This window comes from Anopheles gambiae, chromosome X, assembly GCF_943734735.2.
Source record: "Anopheles gambiae chromosome X, idAnoGambNW_F1_1, whole genome shotgun sequence".
Classification (NCBI taxonomy): Eukaryota; Metazoa; Arthropoda; class Insecta; order Diptera; family Culicidae; genus Anopheles; species Anopheles gambiae.
In genome coordinates this window covers 12592503-12614957 of record NC_064600.1, presented here as the reverse complement: position 1 = coordinate 12614957, position 22455 = coordinate 12592503, and the positions used below count along the sequence as shown (strand labels likewise).

General features: G+C 48.0%; 1 protein-coding gene across 6 annotated transcripts; it reads right to left on the bottom strand.

The window, feature by feature from the left end:
- Window positions 1-620: 620 nt before the first annotated feature.
- On the bottom strand, window positions 621-20434 carry LOC1272284 (dentin sialophosphoprotein). 6 transcript variants are annotated; one of them, XM_061663251.1, is made up of 9 exons: window positions 20254-20434; window positions 15563-15741; window positions 12839-12943; window positions 9503-9985; window positions 7302-7513; window positions 7139-7205; window positions 5891-6040; window positions 3329-3499; window positions 2950-3197 (listed from the first exon to the last, which is right to left on the bottom strand). In XM_061663251.1, the coding sequence occupies exons 2-9, from the start codon at window positions 15716-15718 to the stop codon at window positions 3132-3134; spliced, it is 1410 nt and encodes a 469-aa protein (XP_061519235.1). In that variant the 5' UTR covers window positions 15719-15741; window positions 20254-20434; the 3' UTR covers window positions 2950-3131. The 6 variants fall into 6 exon arrangements, with proteins under 6 accessions (XP_061519243.1, XP_061519235.1, XP_061519239.1 ...); XM_061663255.1 differs by lacking the exon at window positions 20254-20434 and adding an exon at window positions 20039-20176; XM_061663250.1 differs by lacking the exon at window positions 20254-20434 and adding an exon at window positions 19410-19765.
- Window positions 20435-22455: the final 2021 nt, after the last annotated feature.

Below are 22455 nucleotides of genomic sequence, written 5' to 3'. Positions count from 1 at the left end.
GAGTCGTCTAAAGTCTATCGGAATCGGCATCGATCGGAGTCCGTGATCGAACAGGAACCGTGTGGTTTAATGTGCTTGGCATCAGGCATTTCATTTCGTTGCGTTTTTTGTCTTTCACTTTGCGTGTGCACTTCGTATAAAGGCCTTTGTTTCGAAGGCCGACACCGGATGACTCTGGATGACTCCGAATGACTCCAGGCGACTCTGGACGACCCCTTGGATGACTCTGGACGATTCCGGACGACTCCGGATAATGCAGGGCGGACTTAGCTTCCGGAGTCGACTCCGAATTTTCAACTCCGGATTTTGTGCTAACTTTAACCATCACTATACTGGACCCATATCAGTCCTGGTATTGATTCTGAAACTGATCTAAAATTCAAAGCTGTCTTGGAATTGATTGATTCCTCTGTTGTTGCACGACGCGCAAATACATAGCCTGTGCTTCCAAATACATAGCGCAGGTCTTTCTTCATAAATTTATTTATTTAATACCCGATTTCATAAGTGTGTTCAGAATTGGTAAACCATGGGAGAAGAATGCTAGCTGCACAGGAAAGATCCGTAATATTGGGTGATATATTTAGAGCACCAAAGACAAGAATATGTAACACAGCGCATTTAAATAATTTCATTTTTTTTATTTAATTTGTTCGCTTCCTTCTTTCCGCCTTTCCATAAGAACTAAAAATTGTCCGCCATTACAACATACATACGTAAATAATATAGTATTGATAGTTATGCTTTTTTCAAAAGTTGTTGCTTTCCTTCTTCCTTAGTGTTTTTGTTTTTTTTGTTCAGTAATAAAAAATAATCACTTTATTTTTCTAGATCGTAATAGCGCGTAGAAGGCTGAAGGCATTTGCTAGACAAAAACAAATAGCAGAAACAATAGAACAGGGCTAGTCTGGTGACGTTAAAAGGGACTGAAAGAAAGGTAACCTAGCGATACTTTCCACGCCACATGCGCGTGACGTGGATGTTGCTGTTTCTGTGACTGAATTTCTAATGGAAGCCTTTGCTTTAGCGTTATTGAGCAATAAGTGTAACCTAACAAGGTGAGAGAAAGAAAAATACACGATTCCAAGGAAAACCCTACACAATCTCAGTTGAATAATAGTGTCACCTTCATCCAAAAAATAATAATAAAAATAAAATAAAAATTCATTACATTATTCCTTGCCTACAATTCCACAAACAAACGCCTAGTATGATACATTTCCGTAAATTTGATTTCATTTTATTTAATGTGGATGATCGAAGAAGACATAGAGCATAGAGCATATAGAGATAAAGTAAAGAAAGTAGAGAACAGTAGAAATAGAGTGATAGAGTAAAAAACAGAAAACCAAAGGGTGGAAATAGTTCACAACGAGAAGAAAAACAAGTGAAGATGCTTTGTTTACCTCAGAAGAGTGAATAAATTACTAGCGAGGAAAGTGTTTTGCCAAGTATAAACAAACGAATGTGTCGAACGAGCAAAGAGAAAGAACAGAAAAATAGACAGTTTAGGAAAACAGTTACAGCACAGTGAAGGAAGATGATGGTAAGAAAGGATGGAGAAATGTGGAAAGAAAGTAAGAAAAAAGAGAAATAGAATATGAAGAGAATAGAAAAATGAAGAGATGAAAATTGACAAATATTTACAAAAGGCACTGATGCGGCGCACTAAAACCTACATGCTTAGAGCCGTCGCATTTCGTGATATGGTGGTTGATGTGTATGAATTGAAAATATCTAAGAAATTATCCTGTTTTGCTCCTTTGCCGGAAAGTTAATCCTGTCAACACACACACAAACAATATACTTAGTACATCCTCCCCTGCGATGTTGATGTGTGTTCCTGACCAAACCCTTGATGCCTTACGTGAAGCTGTACACCATCTTGGGCCGGCTCTGCTTGTTCGTCCTAGGACTTTGCGATTGGTAGTGATTGGTAGTAGCAGTGTCGTCTGCAACTGATGTAGTCACCATACATCAAGCATCAAATACAGAACAAAGCGAAGCGAGTATCTCACCGAACCGGGGACTCACTTCGCTCTCAGCAAATCAAACACTCAACGATGCACTAGAATCCAAAAATAGACGTCAGTGAGAAGGGCGCCGGTTCGTCTGGTTGGGAGGGCGGCGGTGTGCTCTGCTCTTTGAGTTTGTCCGGCTTGCCATCCGACACGGTCGTCGGTGTTGTTGGCTGCTCAGGCGGGGGAATCACACCAAAGCCCGACGACACCAGACTTTGCAGTCCGGGCGCCAGCCCAATGTCGATCGGTGCTGCCAACGTTTTCAGCACCGCGACTTCCTTCTGCAGCTCGTTCGCAATTGCTTGCGTATCGTTGGTGATTTCATTCGAAATGCCCGTCATTGTGCCCGAGATGTCAAGGGGCGGCAGCGTCGGTAGGGCGGGACTGCTCGCCTCGAACAGCATCGGCTGCAGATACATATTTTGACAAGCATATGCTGAGACTGAGACCACAAATTTTGATGGAGCAATCTGTCTAGGGTTACAGATTGTCTTCTTGGGTTGTTAAAAAAATAATTGAAAATTGAAAAACCTAAAAGCAACGCTTAGGTTTCGTTGCCTTACGTTGACTGACATTGCGACAAGTGATGAGTGTTGGTGGCGACCACACGGCACTGACGATCTTGCAAGAGGAGTTTTATGGGTGCGTTCTTGTTTTGCTACCAACAAATAGGACGTAACGATGAGAGGGAATAACGGTATGCGATGTGCGCTTGAGGAGAAACTATATGATCAGGATGAAGGGAACATTCCCCGGGTTTGGGGGTAGGCGCTAACAGTTTGGACGGACTAAGCTGCACGCTTTGTCAGGCAGAACAGTTCCACCATTGCAAGGAAGATGACAAGGGATATCCCAGTGGTTGGGGAAGATGCCTGATGTAAGGTTACTAAGATGTTGGATAGGTTGGTGGATGTTTTTGTTTGTTCTCTTTTTCCGGCAATGATGATGATCAGGTCACGAAAAGGAGCTAGGATGAAGAGGAGCTAGTAGGGAGTAAGTGTCGGTGAACAGGAGTCGGGAAGGCAATTGTGGACGCTGAAGAATGGTAGATCCTTCTCCCCGTTTTGGCCATCCGCTAACACAACCACCCACACACACTTGGAAACCATCTTAGATGAGTGACGTAATTAGGCGTGCTTTAAAGTTAACCACTCGTTCACTGGTTTGTGCGATTCGCTGTGAAAGAAAAAGAAAGGGGAGGCACAAACATGGGAATGTAAGGTGATTGCACGATGAGTGTGAGGGTGTGATGCCGTGTAGAGCGGGGGCAGGTCGTGACGCAGTAGCGGACGGCTGTTGGAGCTTACCAGAATCAGATCCTGGATCAGGTTGGAGAGACCACGGTTGGCCAGCACGAACAGGCGCGTCACCGGTCCGGGAATGCCCTCGGTGTAGCCGTCTCCCTTGCCGAGGTCGTGGTCGTCCGGGGAGTGAGCCTTCTCGTCGCTCTGTTCCGTGCCGGAGCTGCCCGAGACAAGCTGCAACGTGAGCGGATCGTGAAGAAGGAATCAGTGAAGGCCGTGCAGTGAGGGTGAACGTGTCAAAAGGATCTCTAGCTTAGCTAATAGAATGATGTAACATGGCGTTGGTTCGGATCGCGCTTGGTTGAACGCAAATGAAGCAATGAGATGGATTAAGAGTCAGAGAAATCGAGAGGGAGAGAGAATGAAAGAGAAGAATGACAGACAAGAGAGAGAGAGAGAGAGAGAGAGAGAGAGAAAGAAAGAGAGAGAGAGAGAAGGGGAATTCGGCACGATGATGGAAATTAGTGGGAGTGTGGGCACAGTATGGATTAGTAAGAAGAAGAGAAAGCTAGTACAGGGGCAAGATTTAGTGTCTCACGCGCAACAGAAAAGCGCCTGGAGGAGCAATGACAGTGGTGTTAATGGGAGCGAGTCGAAGACCTCCTTATTGAACGTAAGCTTTTTTGTATATACAATTACATGCGCAGGTGTGCTGATGGTCATTTAGAAACAGGGCATTATATCGATTGTACGGTCACTGGTAGGAAACCCGTTCTATCAGGAATGCTACCAGACTACTAAGCGAAAAACATACCACGCAAACGTTAATACATCCACACATTCAGCCACATGCCTATAAACATTCACACTAACTCATACACACACACGGAACATTCTTACACAAATAATTTGAAATCCTCAACAATTCATGTGAGCGAAAGGATAAGGGAAATGTAGTGCGTGAAACATTGTGAAGGCCACTATAGTTGTACTATTTGCTAAGGTTACGCATTATCCGCTTCGGGGCTGCAATTTTTTGGGGACAGGCAGGACTGCTCTATTTGGTTTTCGCGCTTTGTCTTACGAAGATATCCAGTAGGTTGACGTAAGGTTGAGGAATGCGTGTTTTTTTTCTCTCTCGTTCGTTCGGCATACACTTCACCGGCGCAGTAATGGTGGTCAAAGTCATGTATCATGAAAGGAGCTCAAAACGGCTACTGATTTGGACGGGCGCGCTTGGCAATATTCTTCCATATTTTGGGTTCGTTTCGATAGTCTGTTGGGAATCGTTTGCGACAGGATTTGGGGGAACAGGGTAAACGGGTCTAGGAGTTTGGGAAGATTTGGGAACATAGGAAGGTGGGACATAGATGGGACATAGAGGGTGAAAAGTGGCGATAGCACGTAAAAACAGTATCGTATTTCACGGCAGGCACTGGATTAATTTGGTTACAGGTGTGCAATGGTAACTGAATGAGTTGGTAAGGGAATTACATCGGTACAGAGAGAGAGAGATAGAGAGAGAGAGAGACAGAGAGAGAGAGAGAGGGAGAGCTGTAAAGCTAAGTCGAGTAGGCAGATAGAGTGTTGTATGCTCGGGCGATTAAGATAACAAGCTCGTAAGATATCTGGAAAACGGAAATCGGAGCAGCAAGAGTTTCTTAAGGATTAGTATAGATATTAGAGGGATTGTTTATGGTAGCTTAGTACAAAAGAATAGTGAGAGGGAATGTAAAGCAGAGACAATGGAACAATGTAGAACATCTAGTAAAAGCTCAAAACACAGTACCGGGTAATAGAGGATGAAACAAATTTGAGTAACTGAACATGAGTTAAACTTGATGATGTGATTGAGAATAATTAGTAAACCTGTGACAATACTATGACAGAGGATCATTCCACAGCGTGCCGTGTAAAGAAGCAGTTTTTGCAAACGGCGAGAAGAGAGAAAAGGAAGTGAAAAGATAAAGAGAGAGAGATAGAGATGGCCGGATAGAGAGATAGAGGGAGAGAAAAAGCATCCACTTGAGATTGTTTTCAATAAAATAGATTATATTTTTTATGTTTAAAATCTAAAACGTTACAATGGAGAGATAGAGAGAGAGAGAGAGAGATCGAGAAAGAGAGTGAAAGAGAAAATGGAATTGAGGGGAAAGGAATAGAGGGACGGCACTGAAGATAGTTTTATGTACAACTGTGAGCGGCATGAGTATGACATGAGGTACAAAATTTAGTCCTTCGAACCGGATCGGTCTGACCAAACACGGAACAGGTACGAAAACGCGTTAAAACATGAAGCGTGAGCACAAGTACCGAAAGGAAGGGAAGAAGGCTTTACAGTAATGATTAATTGAGAGGATCTGAGGATGGGAGGGGAAAAGGGAGGGAAAAGTCAGATAGCTTTTCGCGGAGTGCAAATGGTTAAACAAGAACGGAAACGTTGAAGTTGGACTTTGTTTTTTTTTGTATACCGTTTGGAAAGTAAAGAAAGGGTCTTTGGAAGGAGGGGGTTTAGAGGGATGGAAATTGGGCGGGATTTTGAAGGGGACGGGTGGTTGCTTTCTTTTTTGTTGTTGTTGTATTGGTTTTGTTCTTTTGATGGTATTAATTGAAGGGTCTAATTACCGGAGAGTGGCTATGAGAGGTGGCAGAAGAGGAAGTGGAATGTCCATCGTCATTACTGTCGTCGGTCTCTAGCGCGGTCGTCAGCGATTCGGTGCCGGCCACGACCCGATACACGGTTCCGGCGGCACGCGCGGCACGGTCCGCTGCCCGCTGGTGTTGGAATATGCGAGTGGATGCGTTCAGTTCAGTTTTTGCAGATGCTACAAAGTTTAGCATTTTGTTTGTTTGTTTGTTTGTTTTTTTTTTATGTTTTGTTCCTTTCGCTTTGCTACTGTACTGCCATTTCAAATGCGAACCAGATTGAACAAGCGAGACGTCACACCACAGCACCTTTTATAGCTTATGTTTTTTTGTTTGTTTTTTTCCTATCTTTGGTTTTCCCCATCGACACCACCATCAGCATCCATCGTGCATTGATGACAACGCGATCGGTCTTTAATTTTATGTAGTCAATTTTGCCGTGTTGTGAGTAAAGGGAGGGGGATGGAAAGGCGGGGGGGGGGGGGGGGCGTTAGGGGTGGAGAGAGAGAGAGAAAGAGATAGAGAGAGGAGTTCAAATGATTCTGTCAAAATTGGAGGCGAGCATTCTAAGCAGAATAGTAGAATCCCGATGCGTTCCTATGCGATAGATGTGTGATGCTGCGATGGCAGTAGTGGTAGAGAGAGGTGGTCATAGGTAATAATGGATTACAGGAGATGAAGAAGTAGAGCAGTTGCGGGGGTTGTTGAAGAGAAGGAATGGGGTTGAGACAGAATTGCTGGTGAAGGTGGTACACCCATTACTAGAAGTGCGTTGTTGTACGTGCGTGCAATTGTTGATGTCTCCTGTACTGTCTTGGGAATGATATTGTCGTGTAATTAGGGTAACATTTGAATCAGGTAGGAAGGTTGGCACTCTAATGTCTAAGGTCTGAGGTACTGAGATACACAGCTGTGAGTAAGAGCGTGAGAAAAACTGAAAAGGTGACGGGAGATGTTTGGAGAAGCTTCTCCAGGCACTCACGCACTATTTCAATTTTTCCTGTACTTCTGTCTCGCCACACTTCACGGTTGGCCTGTGGTTCTCATCCTCGCTTGACGTTTGGTACTACCATCATCCAGCTGAATGTGTTTGTTTCTAAGTGCAAGTGTACCGGGTAACGGGCAGTGTTATACAGTGCACGGAGAGACTCCGTCGGAGGACGTACATCGTACGCGTTTACGTACGGAGTACTCCAATACTAAAGACTTTACCACGCGAGTACTTACACGGATGATATCGAACAGGAAGTTGCCGGAACCGCCGCCGCCGCTGCTACCTCCGAAAGACAGGAATCTGTTAGGTTTGGAAGAGTTAAAAAAAAAAAACAAAAAACAAACAGATATAAACATCAAAACGGTTCTGCAGCGGAGTGCCCTACCCTTATCCTACCTCTTGTTGCGATCTTCATCGTTACCCTCGGAGTCAAGCGTCAGCTCGTCCAGGCTGGAGCTGTTGGCGGACGATTCGGCTGCGTTCTGGTCGTTGGACGAGGCCGCCTTCTCTTCGCCGGTGGCGCGGGCTACCCGGATCGCATTCAGCGTGTCGCTCAGGCCGGCCAGATCGAGCCCCTCGAGCGTGTTGGCGTTCTCGTTAGTCGTGATCTGCCGTGATTCGCACAAGTCGCACGCAGAGTGTCACAAGGCGGCGGACGTGAACGTTCGGTGTGGTGGGAGTGTGTTTTACATTTGTTTGGTTTGTTGTTGGTTGTTGGATGAGGACAAGGAAGGAGATACAGCGCCGTACAACAGTTTCATGCCCAATGATGGTGAGTATTATGGGTGAGGGGGAGTTGGTTTTTTTTAACGGTTGAGTGTTTTAGTTCGATGATGTTGGTAATGTTGCATTTTACATGTTTTTTTGTTTTGTTTTCAAGGCGTGTGGCGTACAGTTGGCCGGGGGCAACGGTTTCGATCCATAGGCGGTGGCGAATAACACACAGAATACACACACGCATACACACACACGCCCACAGCGACACGACAGGATGGAAGAGATGAAGAGATGGATATGGCGTTAATGATAGGGAATTTGATAGGTTCATTGCATGCAAAAACAAAAATGAAAGACGCTGTGATAAGGTTTTACAACGTAACTAATGTAATACATATAGATATATATGCATGTACATGTATACATATATGTATATATTTGTTGAATAGCCTGTACATCGTCTCTGTATACCCCTCCTATCTGCTGGTACTACGCAAAATACTTAAGTAGGCTACTACAAACAAAAAAATGCCGCCAGAGGGCCAAACACTAATGACTACGATACGGTTTTCTTTTTTAAGTTTTGGAATGGTGATCATGAGTTCGTAACACAGAGTAGACAGAAGATAAAAATGAGCTGATGAATAGGATTTTGTGTAGATAGAGAGAGAGAGAGAGAGAGTGCGAAACAGAGAAAATAAAGTGGGCTACATAGAACAAAAAGGAGTCCAGGAATGTGTAGGAATAGCGTACTGCAAACTGATGATGTGACAAAGTGAGGTAAAACCGAGTGCAAGAGGGTGAAACGTGAAAGCCAAATGCGTTCAAAACAGTTGAGCAGACCACGGCGTAGTCTGGAATAGTAGTTACCAACACCTTTCCCATTGCAAACGGGAAACACTCATGCTGTCTACCTTTGCTGAAATTGATAATAATAGTAGCTAAATGCAGAAAACAGTGCACCGATGATACTATGAACGAGAACGAAAGAATCGTGGATTTGGAAGAACCGCCAAGTTGTAGGCTATGATTGATGGAGATGGTTTAGGTCAACAGAAGAAGATAGGGAGCAAAAGGAAAACAGAGAGAATGAGCGAGAGACAGAGAAGGATGCGAAAGAGCTTCGCAAGAGCGTGGATGAGTGAAAGAGAAAACGACAAACAGTGGGTAAGAAAGAACCTATGCTTCACAGCGTAGGCGATGAGAATGCTATGAACAGAAGCACGTCCTGGGGATTAGACTTAACCTATAGAAAAGTGGTACAGTAACCTATCAACCAAAATATTCAAAGAAAGAGAGAGAGAGAGAGTGAGAGTGACAGAAATAGATTAAAGAAACGATTTATGGATGACAGAAAACCTCCTCCACACGGTAGACGACTCCATCGCGTTGGAGGTGACGAAGAATTCACTTCCTGCCGGGTTGTAAGATACCGAAGTAGTAGACCATCCTCAGATGCGATTTACGATGCCAAATTTCCCTAGACTGGTCGACAGAGCACTGGACCCTGTGTTTGGTTTTTATGCCCGGAGCTCGCATCGAATGCGTACAGAGATATAGAGACAGAGAGTGAGAGTGAGGGTAGCTAGAAGCTAAATGCTAAAAGTACTCTGTTAGCTACGCACTAAGGTATAAGAGCGGCCATATGAATTTAGAATGGAAGGATAGAAGGAAGAGCCATGTAGAGATACTACAGCCCAGCTAAGGTCTACCAGCTGTATTGCACCTCTTTGCTAAGTAAATGGGAGCTGAGATGGGGCGGGTTGATTTGTTTTTGCTTTGCGTTTGCCTTCCCAGCAAGGCTTCCCGTTCCCGCGTGGAAGCCGAAGAGAAACGGGGCCGCATTCGGGCACCGTTTCTGCCACTCATCGCACTCATACCAGATTGGACTCGGTGGCGCTGGTCGTGGTCGGTGCCGCTGTCGTCGGCGCTGCGTCCGCCGCCGGTTCGCCCGTGCTCGTCGCCTCGCCGAACTGTCCTGCAAGCAGGTCGATCCGGTCGTTGGCCGACTCGGTCGCGGTCGCCGCAGTGACGGTGGCCCGCTTGCGCACCTCGTTCCGGTCGTCGCTGTCGCCGAGCCGCAGGGAGGGTGCACCGGTCGTCGCCTGATCGTCGGTATCGTCCGAGGGCGGGAAGGTCGGCAGGGAGATGCTCACCTTCGGCTTGCCGCTGTCCTTGCCGCTGTCCTCGCTGTCGTCGTCGTCGTCGAAGTCGAAATCGTCGTCGTCGTCGCCCGAGCTGGAGCCACCATTGTTGTTCCCGCCGCCGGTGCCGCCGCTCAGGCCGAGCCCGCTGCGCAACAGTATCGGGCCGATCGTGCGGAACAGGTAGGACGTGATCATCTGTATCTTTTGGTCCAGAATCTTTAGTGCCCACGTCGCACGGGTCAGTACGTGAAGCGGCCGAAGTTTGTGCGTATGTTTCCCCGAGGTACAGCAAGCGCGCGCGCGTGTGGTTGGGAAGGCATATTGGGTTTGGAGGACTTTAATTAACTTTCTGATACACTTGTGCTATTTGCGAGATTGGTCGGGCTGCGGGTTTTGTACTTGTACTACTCGTGTGTCGTGCGCCAGAATGCTCTGCTGATTGTTTTAAAATTTAACCAAACCTCATTCGGCACGCAATGTCTGTCGTGTGTTTACTACAATCTTGCCAATCTTGAAGTTGGCAGGTTTTTGTTCCGAAATGTTTCGAGATAGCTCTAACAAGAAAACAAAACCCCCTAAGGTCAATCCGATGGGCAGTAGACGCTAAGTCAAAGGTACTATGATGAAGAATGAGTTATTGTACGTGATGAGAAACGGAGACAGAGATGTCCCGGTTTGCAAGCAAACAAGCTTTGGAGTACGAGGGGTCTCGCGCGAAGAAACGCTAAGATGATTGCCAGAGTTCTGATACTGTTCCGGGTGTCCGGGATGGATGGCGTGTAGATGTGATGACGGTTTTAAGTGCGAACGATGAGCTACAACTTTTGTTTACTGGTTGGTTTGGATGTCGAATGACAGATGGCGCCTACTGGAGGATGACGGATGATGGTTCATGGATAATGGTGACGACTCGGTCGGTGGCGCTGATGTATGAAATGAGTATGAGGCACGATCCCGATATCAATGAGGCATCGATCGGTGGACTGGCGGAAGTTGCTGGAACCGGTGGATCGGTTGTAGTATCTGTAATGCTTCATCGTGGAGAGATCTTCTCGGGGTTATTTTCGCTTCTAGCCACTTTTCCTTCGTTGGTGTTATTTCTGTTACCCGTTCTTGGTGAGATCTGTGTACTTGGTCGGTTTTAGAGAACAAATGAAGGGTCTGGAGAAGGTCCCACACTCGAGGGCAGAGAATTGGGCCACTCGTGATATGCAACCAGATTATTAGATTGCGCCGCTTATGATGACAGTGTCGAAGGTACACGCATTACAGAGAGATAGGGAGAGGGGGCGAGAGAAAGAGAGCTACGCCAACTCGCCAGCCAGAGATGGCTGCTGGCCGAGCCGGTTCCACTCCCGAGGCGAAGTCGGCACCGTTCTCAGGGGTTGGACTGTTGGACTTGTAAAAATGAAAGTAGTTTTACTACTGCAGCCCGGCCCGTCGACGCCATCGGCTGGTTATTGCGGCCCGGTTGACGGAGCATGGAGCGCCCCAAGTTCCCCCTCCATCCCCCTCCGCTCACTACGTACGGACGGCTTCCAGTAAGCCTGCTGTCCTTCGACCAAACCGCTGCTGCTACGGACGGGCGGAAGAGGGAGCGGAAGGGTTTGCCGAAGGTGGCTCAGAAGCAGTTCCTTTGCATCCGCCGGGTGGGGAGGGGCAACCAAATGGACGAAAAATGAAAAAAACAACAACAACAACAGCAGCAGCAGCAGCAACAAACCCGATACACAGTACCACCCAGTGGGAGGAAAAACCCAACCCCCATGGGCCGGATAGGAAGATTGATCTCGAACCTGCGGTACACGTTGGTGTTAGTGATGCCTTCGCACGCCCGTTTGCACTGCAACCGGCCGATACGAACGTTTGATGGGGCCCCCGCTGCAACTTCAATGCGATGGAAGAAGCCAACCTTCTTGCAAACGGCGGGGAATGCTCATGTGTCCGACACCGAAGACGTACAACGCCGAATGCTTCCTCTTTCCAAGTGATGTGGACAATCGTAACACCATCAGGCAATAGCAGTGGAGCGCAGCGATTCTCAACGTTTTTGTTTGTTTGTCGATCGAATTACCCAATTCCGCTTCCGCAATACCTCTAACAGCAGACCAAAGAAGGCTGGACTGAATGCTGCAGAATATCAGGCTGTAATCATTTCAACTTTTTCAACACAAGAGCTGAGAAAAAACATGTAAACCCCGTACAGTCTCGCAATGTCCTTAAAATATGGTTCAATTCTGATTGGAATGATTGCTCGAAACGAAGCAAAAATTGTTTATCCAAATTGGAAAGCTATGCTTGAACATACAGACTCGCCGTAGCGAAACCACTGGGTGCAAGGATTGTGCCACGTGCGCTTATTGCTTTGTTTTGTATCATCCGGAGAGTTTGTCCAACGGGGTGTACTAAGGTGCCTACCGTGACGCAAAGCTAGGCGGGTGATCGGTGATTCCCAGTTTTGCTTAAAGGCGACAACATGAGTGTGAATGGGGGGAGGTGGGGTGGTAAGATGCATTCATGAGGCTAATGGATGAAGTGGAACGATTCTTTTAGCAGGCAGATACAACAAAAGCGAGCCACTGCTATTCGCATGGTGGAATAGGATCAAAGTGCTGCTAGCTTGTAATGTGAGGACTTTGTACTTGTTCTCTTTTCTTTTTGATTAATTTTAGTGAAAGGGATCTACGCTGTCAGTGGAGTGGGAGGTGGAAGTTTGTGGGATGATGGGGGTGGCAGGTGAATGGCAATTTACAATTGAGCCAGATGAACATTTGGGTTTCGTTGTTGGGGAGCGTAAAGAGTGATAGAATCGTCAGAAGCTTGGGTACTGTACTGCTTGTTTATCTTTGCATCAAAACTCGACGAACTAGTAGTTACTATTAGCTACAACAAGGAAGGAAGGCTCGTTTGAATCCTTCCCTCCCCTCCTCTAGATCTAGTTTGGAGTCTGACCCTAAACAAAAATATTTTTGTATGTATGCGTGTGTACGTGTTTTCTCTGTACAATCATCTGTGTTTGATAATAACAAAAAAAAAAAACAAAAAAAAACCCTGATAGCCATTTCATACCTGAGAGATTGTTGGGAAGAGCTCCCGCAGGATGCCAATGGTACGTTTGTTGCGTTCGTTGATTTTCTGATCCTCCGAGTTGACTAGGGTAATGACGTCCAGCTCCTATGAAGTGCAGAGAAAAGGGTGCAGAAGAAAAGAAAAAGTCAAACATTTTGGGTAAAAATAAACACGAACAAAAGTGCCTGCTACGCGCAACCATTACATCATCCTGCTCTAGCAGTACCGGGGCCGTACCGTGCGCGCATAGAGAAGACTCCTATTTGTCACAAACAGAGCTTCATAGCTCTTTTTTTACTCTTCTCTCTTATGTTGACAGCTGTGCGAGTCGACGACAGACAACGTCAACGACGTCAACGGATTTTTAATTTGCTTTATGTGATATAACCCATTGGAAGGAGCGGTTGACCACACATGTTACGTTTCACCCCAAAAGAGGACCCCGGCTCTGGAATGCGACCGTTTTGGCATAGTAATCACATTGCCCTTGGTATTAAAAGCATGGCCAGGTCCAATAATTGACATCCTGCTGGAAAGTGGCGAGCCGGCACTCTGATGATGGTTTATGAAAGTGTAGCGCTCGCACGTTGGATGGATTATGTATGCAAACTTGGCGCAAACACTGAGCCAGGCAGATTGACCAAAATTATTCATCATAATTCCACAGAAAGTTCTCACTTTTTCTAGGTCTTTCCCTTTCCTTTTGGTGGAGCCATTGCGACTCCAAAACGATCGCTCACACAGATCTGCCAGTGTTACGCCTATCTGATGTCCTACTTTGTTTGTTTTTTTGTTGTTGTTGTTGTTACCATCGCTACCTCTTCATCCCACAATGCCATCACGGCTCTCTGTGTGTCTTGGTGTTGGTGCGTTATGAAATGCGTTACGAGCTGGTGCGCAGACATTTCGTTTCGCCCGTTCATTAGCTAATGTGAGTGTTATCACCCTGTGTATTGAGGTGTCCTAAAAAAAAAGACGCCCTCGTTGGTTACACGACAGCTTATGCACAAACCAAGGCACAGCCAGTGATAATCCATCCAAGCACGAGCTGACAGAAAGAAGGAGGGGGGAAAGCGAGCGAGCAGGCAAGGAGAAAATGGTTCCAATGCTGACCTTTTCAACTGCAGCCGATCGAAGAGTGGGAAGAGAAACGAAATTTCACTGGTTCACGATAAGTTTATAGATACACGGTTTGAGGTTTAAGTTTCTCCCTTCTCTCTGCTCGCCTGCTTGTAGCCGATTGTGTCACACTATTTTTTTTTTTTGGAAAGTCACCCTCATACCATCCCGCTCGCTCGTGCTCGCTCTCTCTCACTGCCTACTACTGAGTCACTTAAAAATTTGAATAATCGAAGGCGTTTCAGTTTTAAAAATGGTCACAGTTGAACAGCCAAACGAGCTTGTTAATCTTGCTGCTCTTTGTTTATTTTTTAAAGTTTTCCTTTCCTTTACCTAAGGCTAGCCAAGGTTAGTGGAGCGATGCAAATGTCTATCCACTATTTGGAGCAGGTCGGAAACCTTTCCGTGCTGACTTGATTGACTTGCTTGACCTTCGTTCGGTGTACTACCTTCATTCTTGTTTTTTTGTTTTTACCATGTGTGTTCCCTTTCCGATTTTAGCGGGTTCTCGACAGCTAACAGCACCTACAGCAACTAAAGCTACTCCAAAAGCTCCTTTTCAGTAAAGTAAAAGCAGCTCCAATAAGTCACCCAAGCCCCAAACTCGTTAAGTACACCCGCTAATGGTCGACGCCGATTCCACACTCCCGGGACTGGGAGGCTGCGAGATGAGATCATCGTAGAGATACCGCAAACGGTTCACTTTCGTACCGGCAAGCAACAAGCACAAACCTCTAAACGCATCTCAGCGACCTTCGGGAGTGTTGATTCGCGTGCCGACCGTGTCTGGCCCTCGCGGGACACCGCTAGGTTCTCAGCATTGTGCTGCGCTGCCACGTGCAGTTGGGAACATCTTCGCAGCGCGCGATTGAAACGCACAGATACTCGCACCCCCCTGCGCTCCCCCTCGCTCGTCTCGCCGTGCTGGGCAACGTGAAGGACTGGCCGGCCACAGCTTACCCCGGACTCGGTCCCGCACTCGGTCGGCAATATGTTTGCGCACTTGCTACTTGTGGAGTGGAGTGTTTGATCGGGCACCTGGCCCGGCGGGCCGATAAAGCAAAACACGTGCGAGGACGCAGCGGCGGCTGGTTCGTGCACGTCACGATAGCGATCATTTCCGCGATCGCGACCGCATCACCGCCGGCGAAATAGGTTTTCGAAGCGTTCGCTGCACTCCAAACACTTTGTGGGGAGGATGGCATTCGGTGAAAAATTAAAAGTTTTCAAACATACCATACACAACCGTGTAGGGAAATTGGTTTCCGCATCTTTTGTAAAGATCACGCGTGTACCGTGCAAGGCAAGACCGTTTGACCGAAATGCGGCCCCGACAGTGTATTTGCATGTGGCAATAGTAATTGGGTGCATTCGATTCGATAATTTCTAAATTGGACACGCTAACCTTCGCGCCACAGCTTTCAGAGCGTCCTTCTGTGGCCGCGCTATAATTTGTTTTTAGACGCACGCACGCGCGGCTCGAATGCGCTTCGACCTCGCAGGGCTGCTGGCGGCAAAATCGAGCCGCCGTCGCCACCACCACGACCACCCATGGATGATGTGGTCTTCGATATTCCCCTTGGTTCCCCGTTGGTCGTGCCTTACCTTATCGCCGTCGAGTGGGATCTTCATCAGCTCGATGTCTGTCTTTGGTTGGGGTGCCGGTTCCGGTGCGGGATCCGGATTGGCCGCCGGTACCGGCACACCTAACGTCAGCGCCAGAGCACCGCATATCACAGCCGTCACTAGTAAGAACTTCATCGCTGCTGGTGGTAGTGGTGGTGCTGCAAACGAAAAGAGAGCAATTCGAAAATAGGAAAAACCATAAAACGACAATTCATACGCGATGGGGTTGGGAACGGCCGGTGACCGAGGCCGAGTCGGCCGAAAGTGACGGGGTGCATTTGGATGGCAGCATATTTTTTTTTGGAGTACGATCGCGATCGATCGCAGCAGCAGTAGTGCACTGGCACAACGACAAGGACGCCCTGTTTTGTCCCTCCCTGGCCGTTGTTTGCGAAAGGGACAACACATTCGGCCCGGATGTAGTGGGCTTTCCCTTTTTTTTCCTTTCTAAAAACCTACAACCGCCGCAGCGTGTACTGGTTCGGCTACTGCGAACGTCCGCCAAGCTGCAGCCGTTTTCCTCTAGAGCCGTGTGGTCATCTTTTTTGTTCGTCGCTGTGTGTTATTGAAAATGTGAATGCGTGAGCAGTGGCTGGCATTACGATGTGCTGTGCATACGACAATTATGTACGCACCAAGACCATTAACGCCTGGACAGCAATTGACCGCGCGAGGGTCGTCAGAAATTGGAGATTTACTTCTTTTTTTGTGTGTAATGTTTCGTTTGCCTGCGTGCTAGTGTTGTTTCAATAGCAATTAAAAAGCAAAATTGATCGTTTCTTGCTACCAGGCTTTGTTTACCTTCCGCGTCGTTTGTGTCAAAATTCCTCCTCCTTGCTTCAAAAATGCATTCGCCCGAAACCCCAACGCCAATGCTATCGGCTCCACGCGTAAAGCACCCGCCCGTCGACCGGCTCAATGCCATTGGGTTGCCGCGAACCAGTCTTGTCCCGGTCGTGTTTCGGGACAAAAGACGCAAAGCGAGTTTCCACAGAGGCCGGAAAGATTGCTGCGTGTACGGCGAATGTGGATCTCGATCCCGGGAATCAGGAAGTGGGATCGGAGCGGCCCGATATGTGGCAACGACCTCGCCGGCACCGAGTTTGCACACAATGCAGAGGAGGGGAAAGGGGGGGGGGGAGGAGGTCCGTTTGAAGGACGAAACCGGGACACTACTGGGTAGCGCACCGGCGGAGGAGACCCGCTGGCGGCCTCCAAAATTAGAGCAGTTGACTGGCGGCACCTTTCGAAAACAGGAAGCCCGTCGGGTCGTGTGGAAGGATTTCGCGTCGAATCCTTTGGTGGTGGAAAGTGAAAGGTACCTAGGACCGACACAAAGTAACCCAACACAATGGGGAATAAAAACGGTCGAAGAAAAAAGAAGAAGAAGAAGAAGAGGAACACAAAAGCAAAACAAAAATATCGTTTGAGTTCAACAAACGGTTCAGGGTTCGTCGCTTGCAAAACTCTGTGCGCGCGAGCGTTGAAGTTGTTTCCTTTCTGCAAAGCGAACCCGAGGTCGTGTTGTTGCCATTCATTCTGCCGGGATTGGGCTAAGTCACCGATAGCAAATGATGTGCTGCGCCTGCCATTAGTCAAACAAGAGCAAATGGCGCGAGAAAGAAAAAACAAATGGATATCAAACCGGCCACCGAGGTTTGCAAATAATGGCACCAACGCCATTTTGCCTTGCCACCGCACAACAGGGGTATTGCCCAGCGCGCAGGAGGCGTGTTATGCAATACGCCATCATACGTGTATTATTGTCATAATGTCAACCCCGTTCGGAGGACAGTGAAAGTCCTTCATCGGCACGTTACCGACACCCACACACACACACACATACACACAGAGACACATGCAATCGCTCTTGTAATGAGTAATCGAGCTTTGCACGCTGCGGTTTTGCCACTCTCCCTCGGGCTGTGCCTTTGCTTCCTCTAGGCGGTTTTGTTCCTCCTTTGCAGCTCCATTGTGCCGTTGGTTCCTTTTCCTCCTCTTACCCAGACCGGCCCCGGGGGAGCTTCAACAAGGGTGGCCAAGTGAAAGCAACCGCAAAGGCGACAGCACCCTTTTTCGGGGTGACGATGGCGGCATTCCAAGCCAAGGCAAACCGTCCATTCGGCGGTACAACACGCTCGCATACAAATTATGCTGGGTGCGGGGTGTAGAATGAACGCAAGAAACGCATACAGCGCGAATGGAAAGGGGTTTTTTTTGTGTGTGTGTGATGCGAAACGATATCAAGGTGATACCGGAGGGTCTTGCGCTGTTGATGTGATTTCCCTGCAAACAAAAGTAGCTTCCAGAGTGGCAGCCGTCCACTAGATGCTTGCAAAAGAGAAAACTAAACCTGTGCGTACAATCTCCGGAACCGTAAAGCCTCAGGTCGCTAGCAAAGCTTCAGCATTGCGGTCGGCCTAAACGGGCCGCTACTGATCCGGCAATCCGTAACGGCTTGCCCGAGTCGCACCGGATCGAATAGAGGGGAGGGGGGGGGGACAAGGGGAAAAATGGGCGGCCGTTTACGTTACTCAATCGGTGGCACGGAGAGCCGTCTGGAGGACCCGCCGCAGAGAAGGAGGCCAAACGCATTGAACGGCACAAAACACTCCGAACACCACCGACCGAGCTGGCAGATGCCCGACCCCTGTTGTCACCGCTTACCGCTCCTCCTCCTCCTCCTCCCTTCCCAAACCAGTACGATAACCGGTTGGGAGCGAAAAATGAATGTCACTAAACCGCGCGGGAGTCCAGGCGCATGACTTTTGCTTTTTTTTTTTTTTTTTGGTGGACGTGGTAGTGAGTCACCCCGCTGTACATACAAGCGGAAGATCTCCAGATCACCATCAACAACAACAAAAAAAGGGGAGAAATGAAGGATCAACCGCAACTGCACACGAATCTTGTTTGAGATTGAGTAAGAGCAGTAGCAGCAGCAGCAGCAGCAAACGAGTCCGTGCCGCGTACAATGGGGCGCGACCTTGATTGGGGCGCGACTGGTCAGGCACCCGGTTTCCGATGGCGTAATCTGGCGGGACACACACACACACACACACGCACGCACGCACACACTGTCCCTCGGGTGGATCACTTTTCCTCATTTGCTCGCTGCTGTCAGGCTATGAGTGTGTGTGTGTGTGTGTGTGTGTGTGTGTGTGTGTGTGTGTGTGTGTGTGTGTGTGTGTGTGTGTGTGTGTGTTTGTGAATGTATTTGTGTGTCTGCACAGCAAATGTACATCACCGCGCGTTACGTGAGCACCGTGAGGCTCCCCTGCCGCCCCCCCCCACTCTCCCAACCCCTCTGTCTGGTTCCTCTTTCCATGCTTCTGCGTTTTACGCCCTCCCACCAAGGCGAGCTTGTGCCATATTGCGCGGTGTTGCGAGGAAAGTATTACAACCATTTCCAAGCGAACCACCGTTTCGAGCAGCTGATCATAACGCTAACGCCAGCCCGCGGAAAGAAAAGCGAGCGTTTCGAGCAGCAAAATAACACTTTCCCTTTTCGGGGGTTGCCCCTCTAGCCAACCTAGACGGAAACGAAACCCCCCACCCCCCCATGGGAAAAGGAATTTTGAGAGAGAGAGAGAGAGAGAGAGAGAACGAGAGAGAGAGAGCAGAAAGAAAAATCAATGCTAAGCTGCAGTCGATCACTCCCTTAGTTTCCTTTTTTTTCTACGATAGACCACACACACACATACACACCGCACACACACACACATAGAGTCACACAAACACAGCGCGCGAAGGCTTTTTTCACCTCACCTTCTGCACACCGTCGCGAACGCAACGCGCGAGGAAGCAGAGGATGGAATAAGGGCCTCACCTTTCGCTCACCTTTCGCTCGGTCGGCGCCGCTTTGCTTGGCCGCTTGATTGCTGCTGCTCACGTCGAACCCTGTCGGTTGCAACAACAACAACAACAACAAAACTATACACTAACGCACTTCGGTAACGCTGTTGGGCTAGTGCCGGGGCCGCGTTTCAGTAGCTTGTGCAGGCGGATGGCGGGCGATGCTGTTGTTGCGATCGGTGTCTTGAGCGCACTGGCTGGTGCTGCACTGCAACCCTAGGCGACCGTTCTCGGCCGCTGAGTCCTCGTGCGATTATTGGTCGCGGTGGTGGGGGTGGTGGTGGTGGTGGTGGTGGTGGTGGTGGTGTTGCTGGGTGGGAGGCGATTCAAAGTCGCGCACACCAACTCTTTCTCCCTCTGCCCTCTGCTCTTTTTTTTTTTAATCTTTTTCTATCTCCCTTTTTGATACGTATATATCTATCTCTCTCTCCCTCTAAATATCCCTCTCGCTCGCTCTCTCTCTCTCTATCAGCGAACGAGAAATCACTCACGCAAGATAACCAGATATCAGTGACAGAAGCAAAAACAAAGAAACAAAACTTCAACCGATTTTCCGAAAAAAAAACAAACAACCAAACAGTAACTGAAACCAAAATCACACACACGGTCAAAACGGTGGCTGATGTATCACTGGGAAGGATATTGTTGGTTGATAGTTGAAGCGCCTTGCTGCTGCTGCTGCTGCTGTTGCGGCGACTCCTCTTACTAAGGATCACTTATTACTACTGTGCGGTGTAGAACACGCGTGCTTACAGGGGAGCCGATGGTCAAGCTATGGTTGGGCGGTGACGTGCGTGCACCGCTTTTAAACTACACACCTTTTTTTTGTCTGTGATTGCCTTTTGTTTTTTTCTTCTGTTGTTGTTGTGTTATTTCGGGACGGACGGGTTTGGTCGGGCTGCCGATTTTGCTGCTGGTCGCTCGAGCTCTAATGTACCGCACTCGCCAGCACGTCGATATCGAATGTTAGCTGCGAATGTAAAACGCCCGAAACTAATAGTTTTGTAAACACACGAGCGCACCACTATATAGTATAGTTTCGTGCCCGCGTTGTGCCCGCAGTGCGCGGGATGGGGGGGGGGGGCCGGTGGCCCCGTGATTCGGGCCCGCTCTCTCGACAGGGAGGTGGGGAGGTTCGCGCCGTCGTGCTTCGAGTTTGCCGTATCGCCCCGGCCGGATGGTGGGGTCGCTTGCCGATGCTGCTGGTGTTTCCTCCCCTCCGGGCGCGCACCACGCAGCAGGCCAGTTCGGAGCGCTTCGTCAATCTTCGTGCGCACCCGGGAGGGTAGCGAGAGATAGAGAGAGAGAGATGGTAAGCGGGCAAGGGAGGCGGAAAATCGCAGTGGTGAAACGGTTTTCCACCACACGCAAAGGAGATCCGGTGGGGGCGCCGACGGATTTGGGCTCAAACGGATCAAATTCACCACCACCCCCAGCCACTCCACGTACCCTTGTCCCTCCTGAACCGTTTCCTCCACCTCCGATTGCATACTGCTCGCACCAATCCGGGCAATGATGGAAGATGAAAAAAAAAAAAAAAATAAACCCCGTACAATGTCTCCGTGTGTTTGTGTTGAAGCTTTGCTTGAGTTTTCTATTATCACCCACACCCCGATCCTCTGCCTGGGGCTGCCGTCGTCTTCCTCTGCAAACCCACTGAGGTCAGGCAGCAGGCCGTTCGGTTCCACCGGTGTGAATCTTTCCAAAATTACAAATTAAAAAGAAAGAAAAAAAAACGAGACAACACAACAAAAAAAAAGCCAACTCCAAATTAAACGCCCCCTTGTCGGGGGGGAAATCCCACTGCAGCCAATTCCGCGAGCGAAACCTGGTGAAAACATGCATGATTCGAAGAAAAAGTTAGCTTAACACATGCAGCACACACACACACACACACACACATACATACACACCCTTACCGTCCTTGAGACGTCTTTGGACGCAGTTGGATAATAGCAACTTTTTCGTTAAACATCGAAAATTAAGAATCCATCACAGATGTAAAGCAATCAAGAGGATAGGGGTGGGGGGGGGGGGGGGAGGAGTAGCTAGCGAATGTGAAATGGACCAACTGTGTTGTTTAATCAACCCCCTTCGCCCGTTGTGCTTGGCTTCGGGTTAATTGGGGCCATCTCTTGGCATCGCTTGATGATGAGTCAGGAAGAAATCGCTCACAATTTAATAATAATCGCTTACAAGTACCGGTCTCAATAGGCAATTGATATTTTCGAACACGGATTATCGTGAATTCGAACTGATTCCCCAGAAACTGGTGCTGCACCAGTTTAAGGAAGTTGTAGAACAATCGTTTCTTCTGGTTATAATATTTCCGGGAAATAACGTTTCTTATCGTTATTATTAAGCTATGTACCGTTATGTTTCCAATTAAGGACAGCCTCAAACTGTACTTTTAATTTTTTAAATGATTGCCATGATGTACTAGAAACAAACTAAAAATGTGTTTGATCCCTAATACGCCCTGATGCCACAGTAAATACATATTTTCCGTCTGCTGGTTCACCACCGGAGGTATTCTTGGTAGTTTTCTCATTTCCTCTCAATTTGGTCCAGATGCATTAAAGTACATCGTTACCTGTTTTAGAAGTATTCATCAACGTGATAACAACAGTGTTTTAACATTTGTGCCCTGAATTTTATTAAAACACGTATTTAATACTGTCCGGATCTCGAAGCAAGATGTTATCTTGTGTTTCATTCTGGACAGCCGAAGTAAATTTTGATAAATTGCATAAAAATATGGTTTTAGGCAGTGCTAACTACAAGAATAAAGGTTTAGTTATGCTCTATTAAATAAAGGTTTAGTTATGCTCTTTTCGAGAATAGATGTGATAAATGCCTTAATGATCCTACAGCGAATATAGTCGAATTTCGTAGCAGCACTCAATGCGGTTCAATGCATCTACGAGTACAAGAAAGAAAAAGCACCCAAACCCCGTTGTCAATAAGACCGTCTTCTTGACGGTCCAGAAGGACACTGACCTTCAGAATTGGGTGTTTGG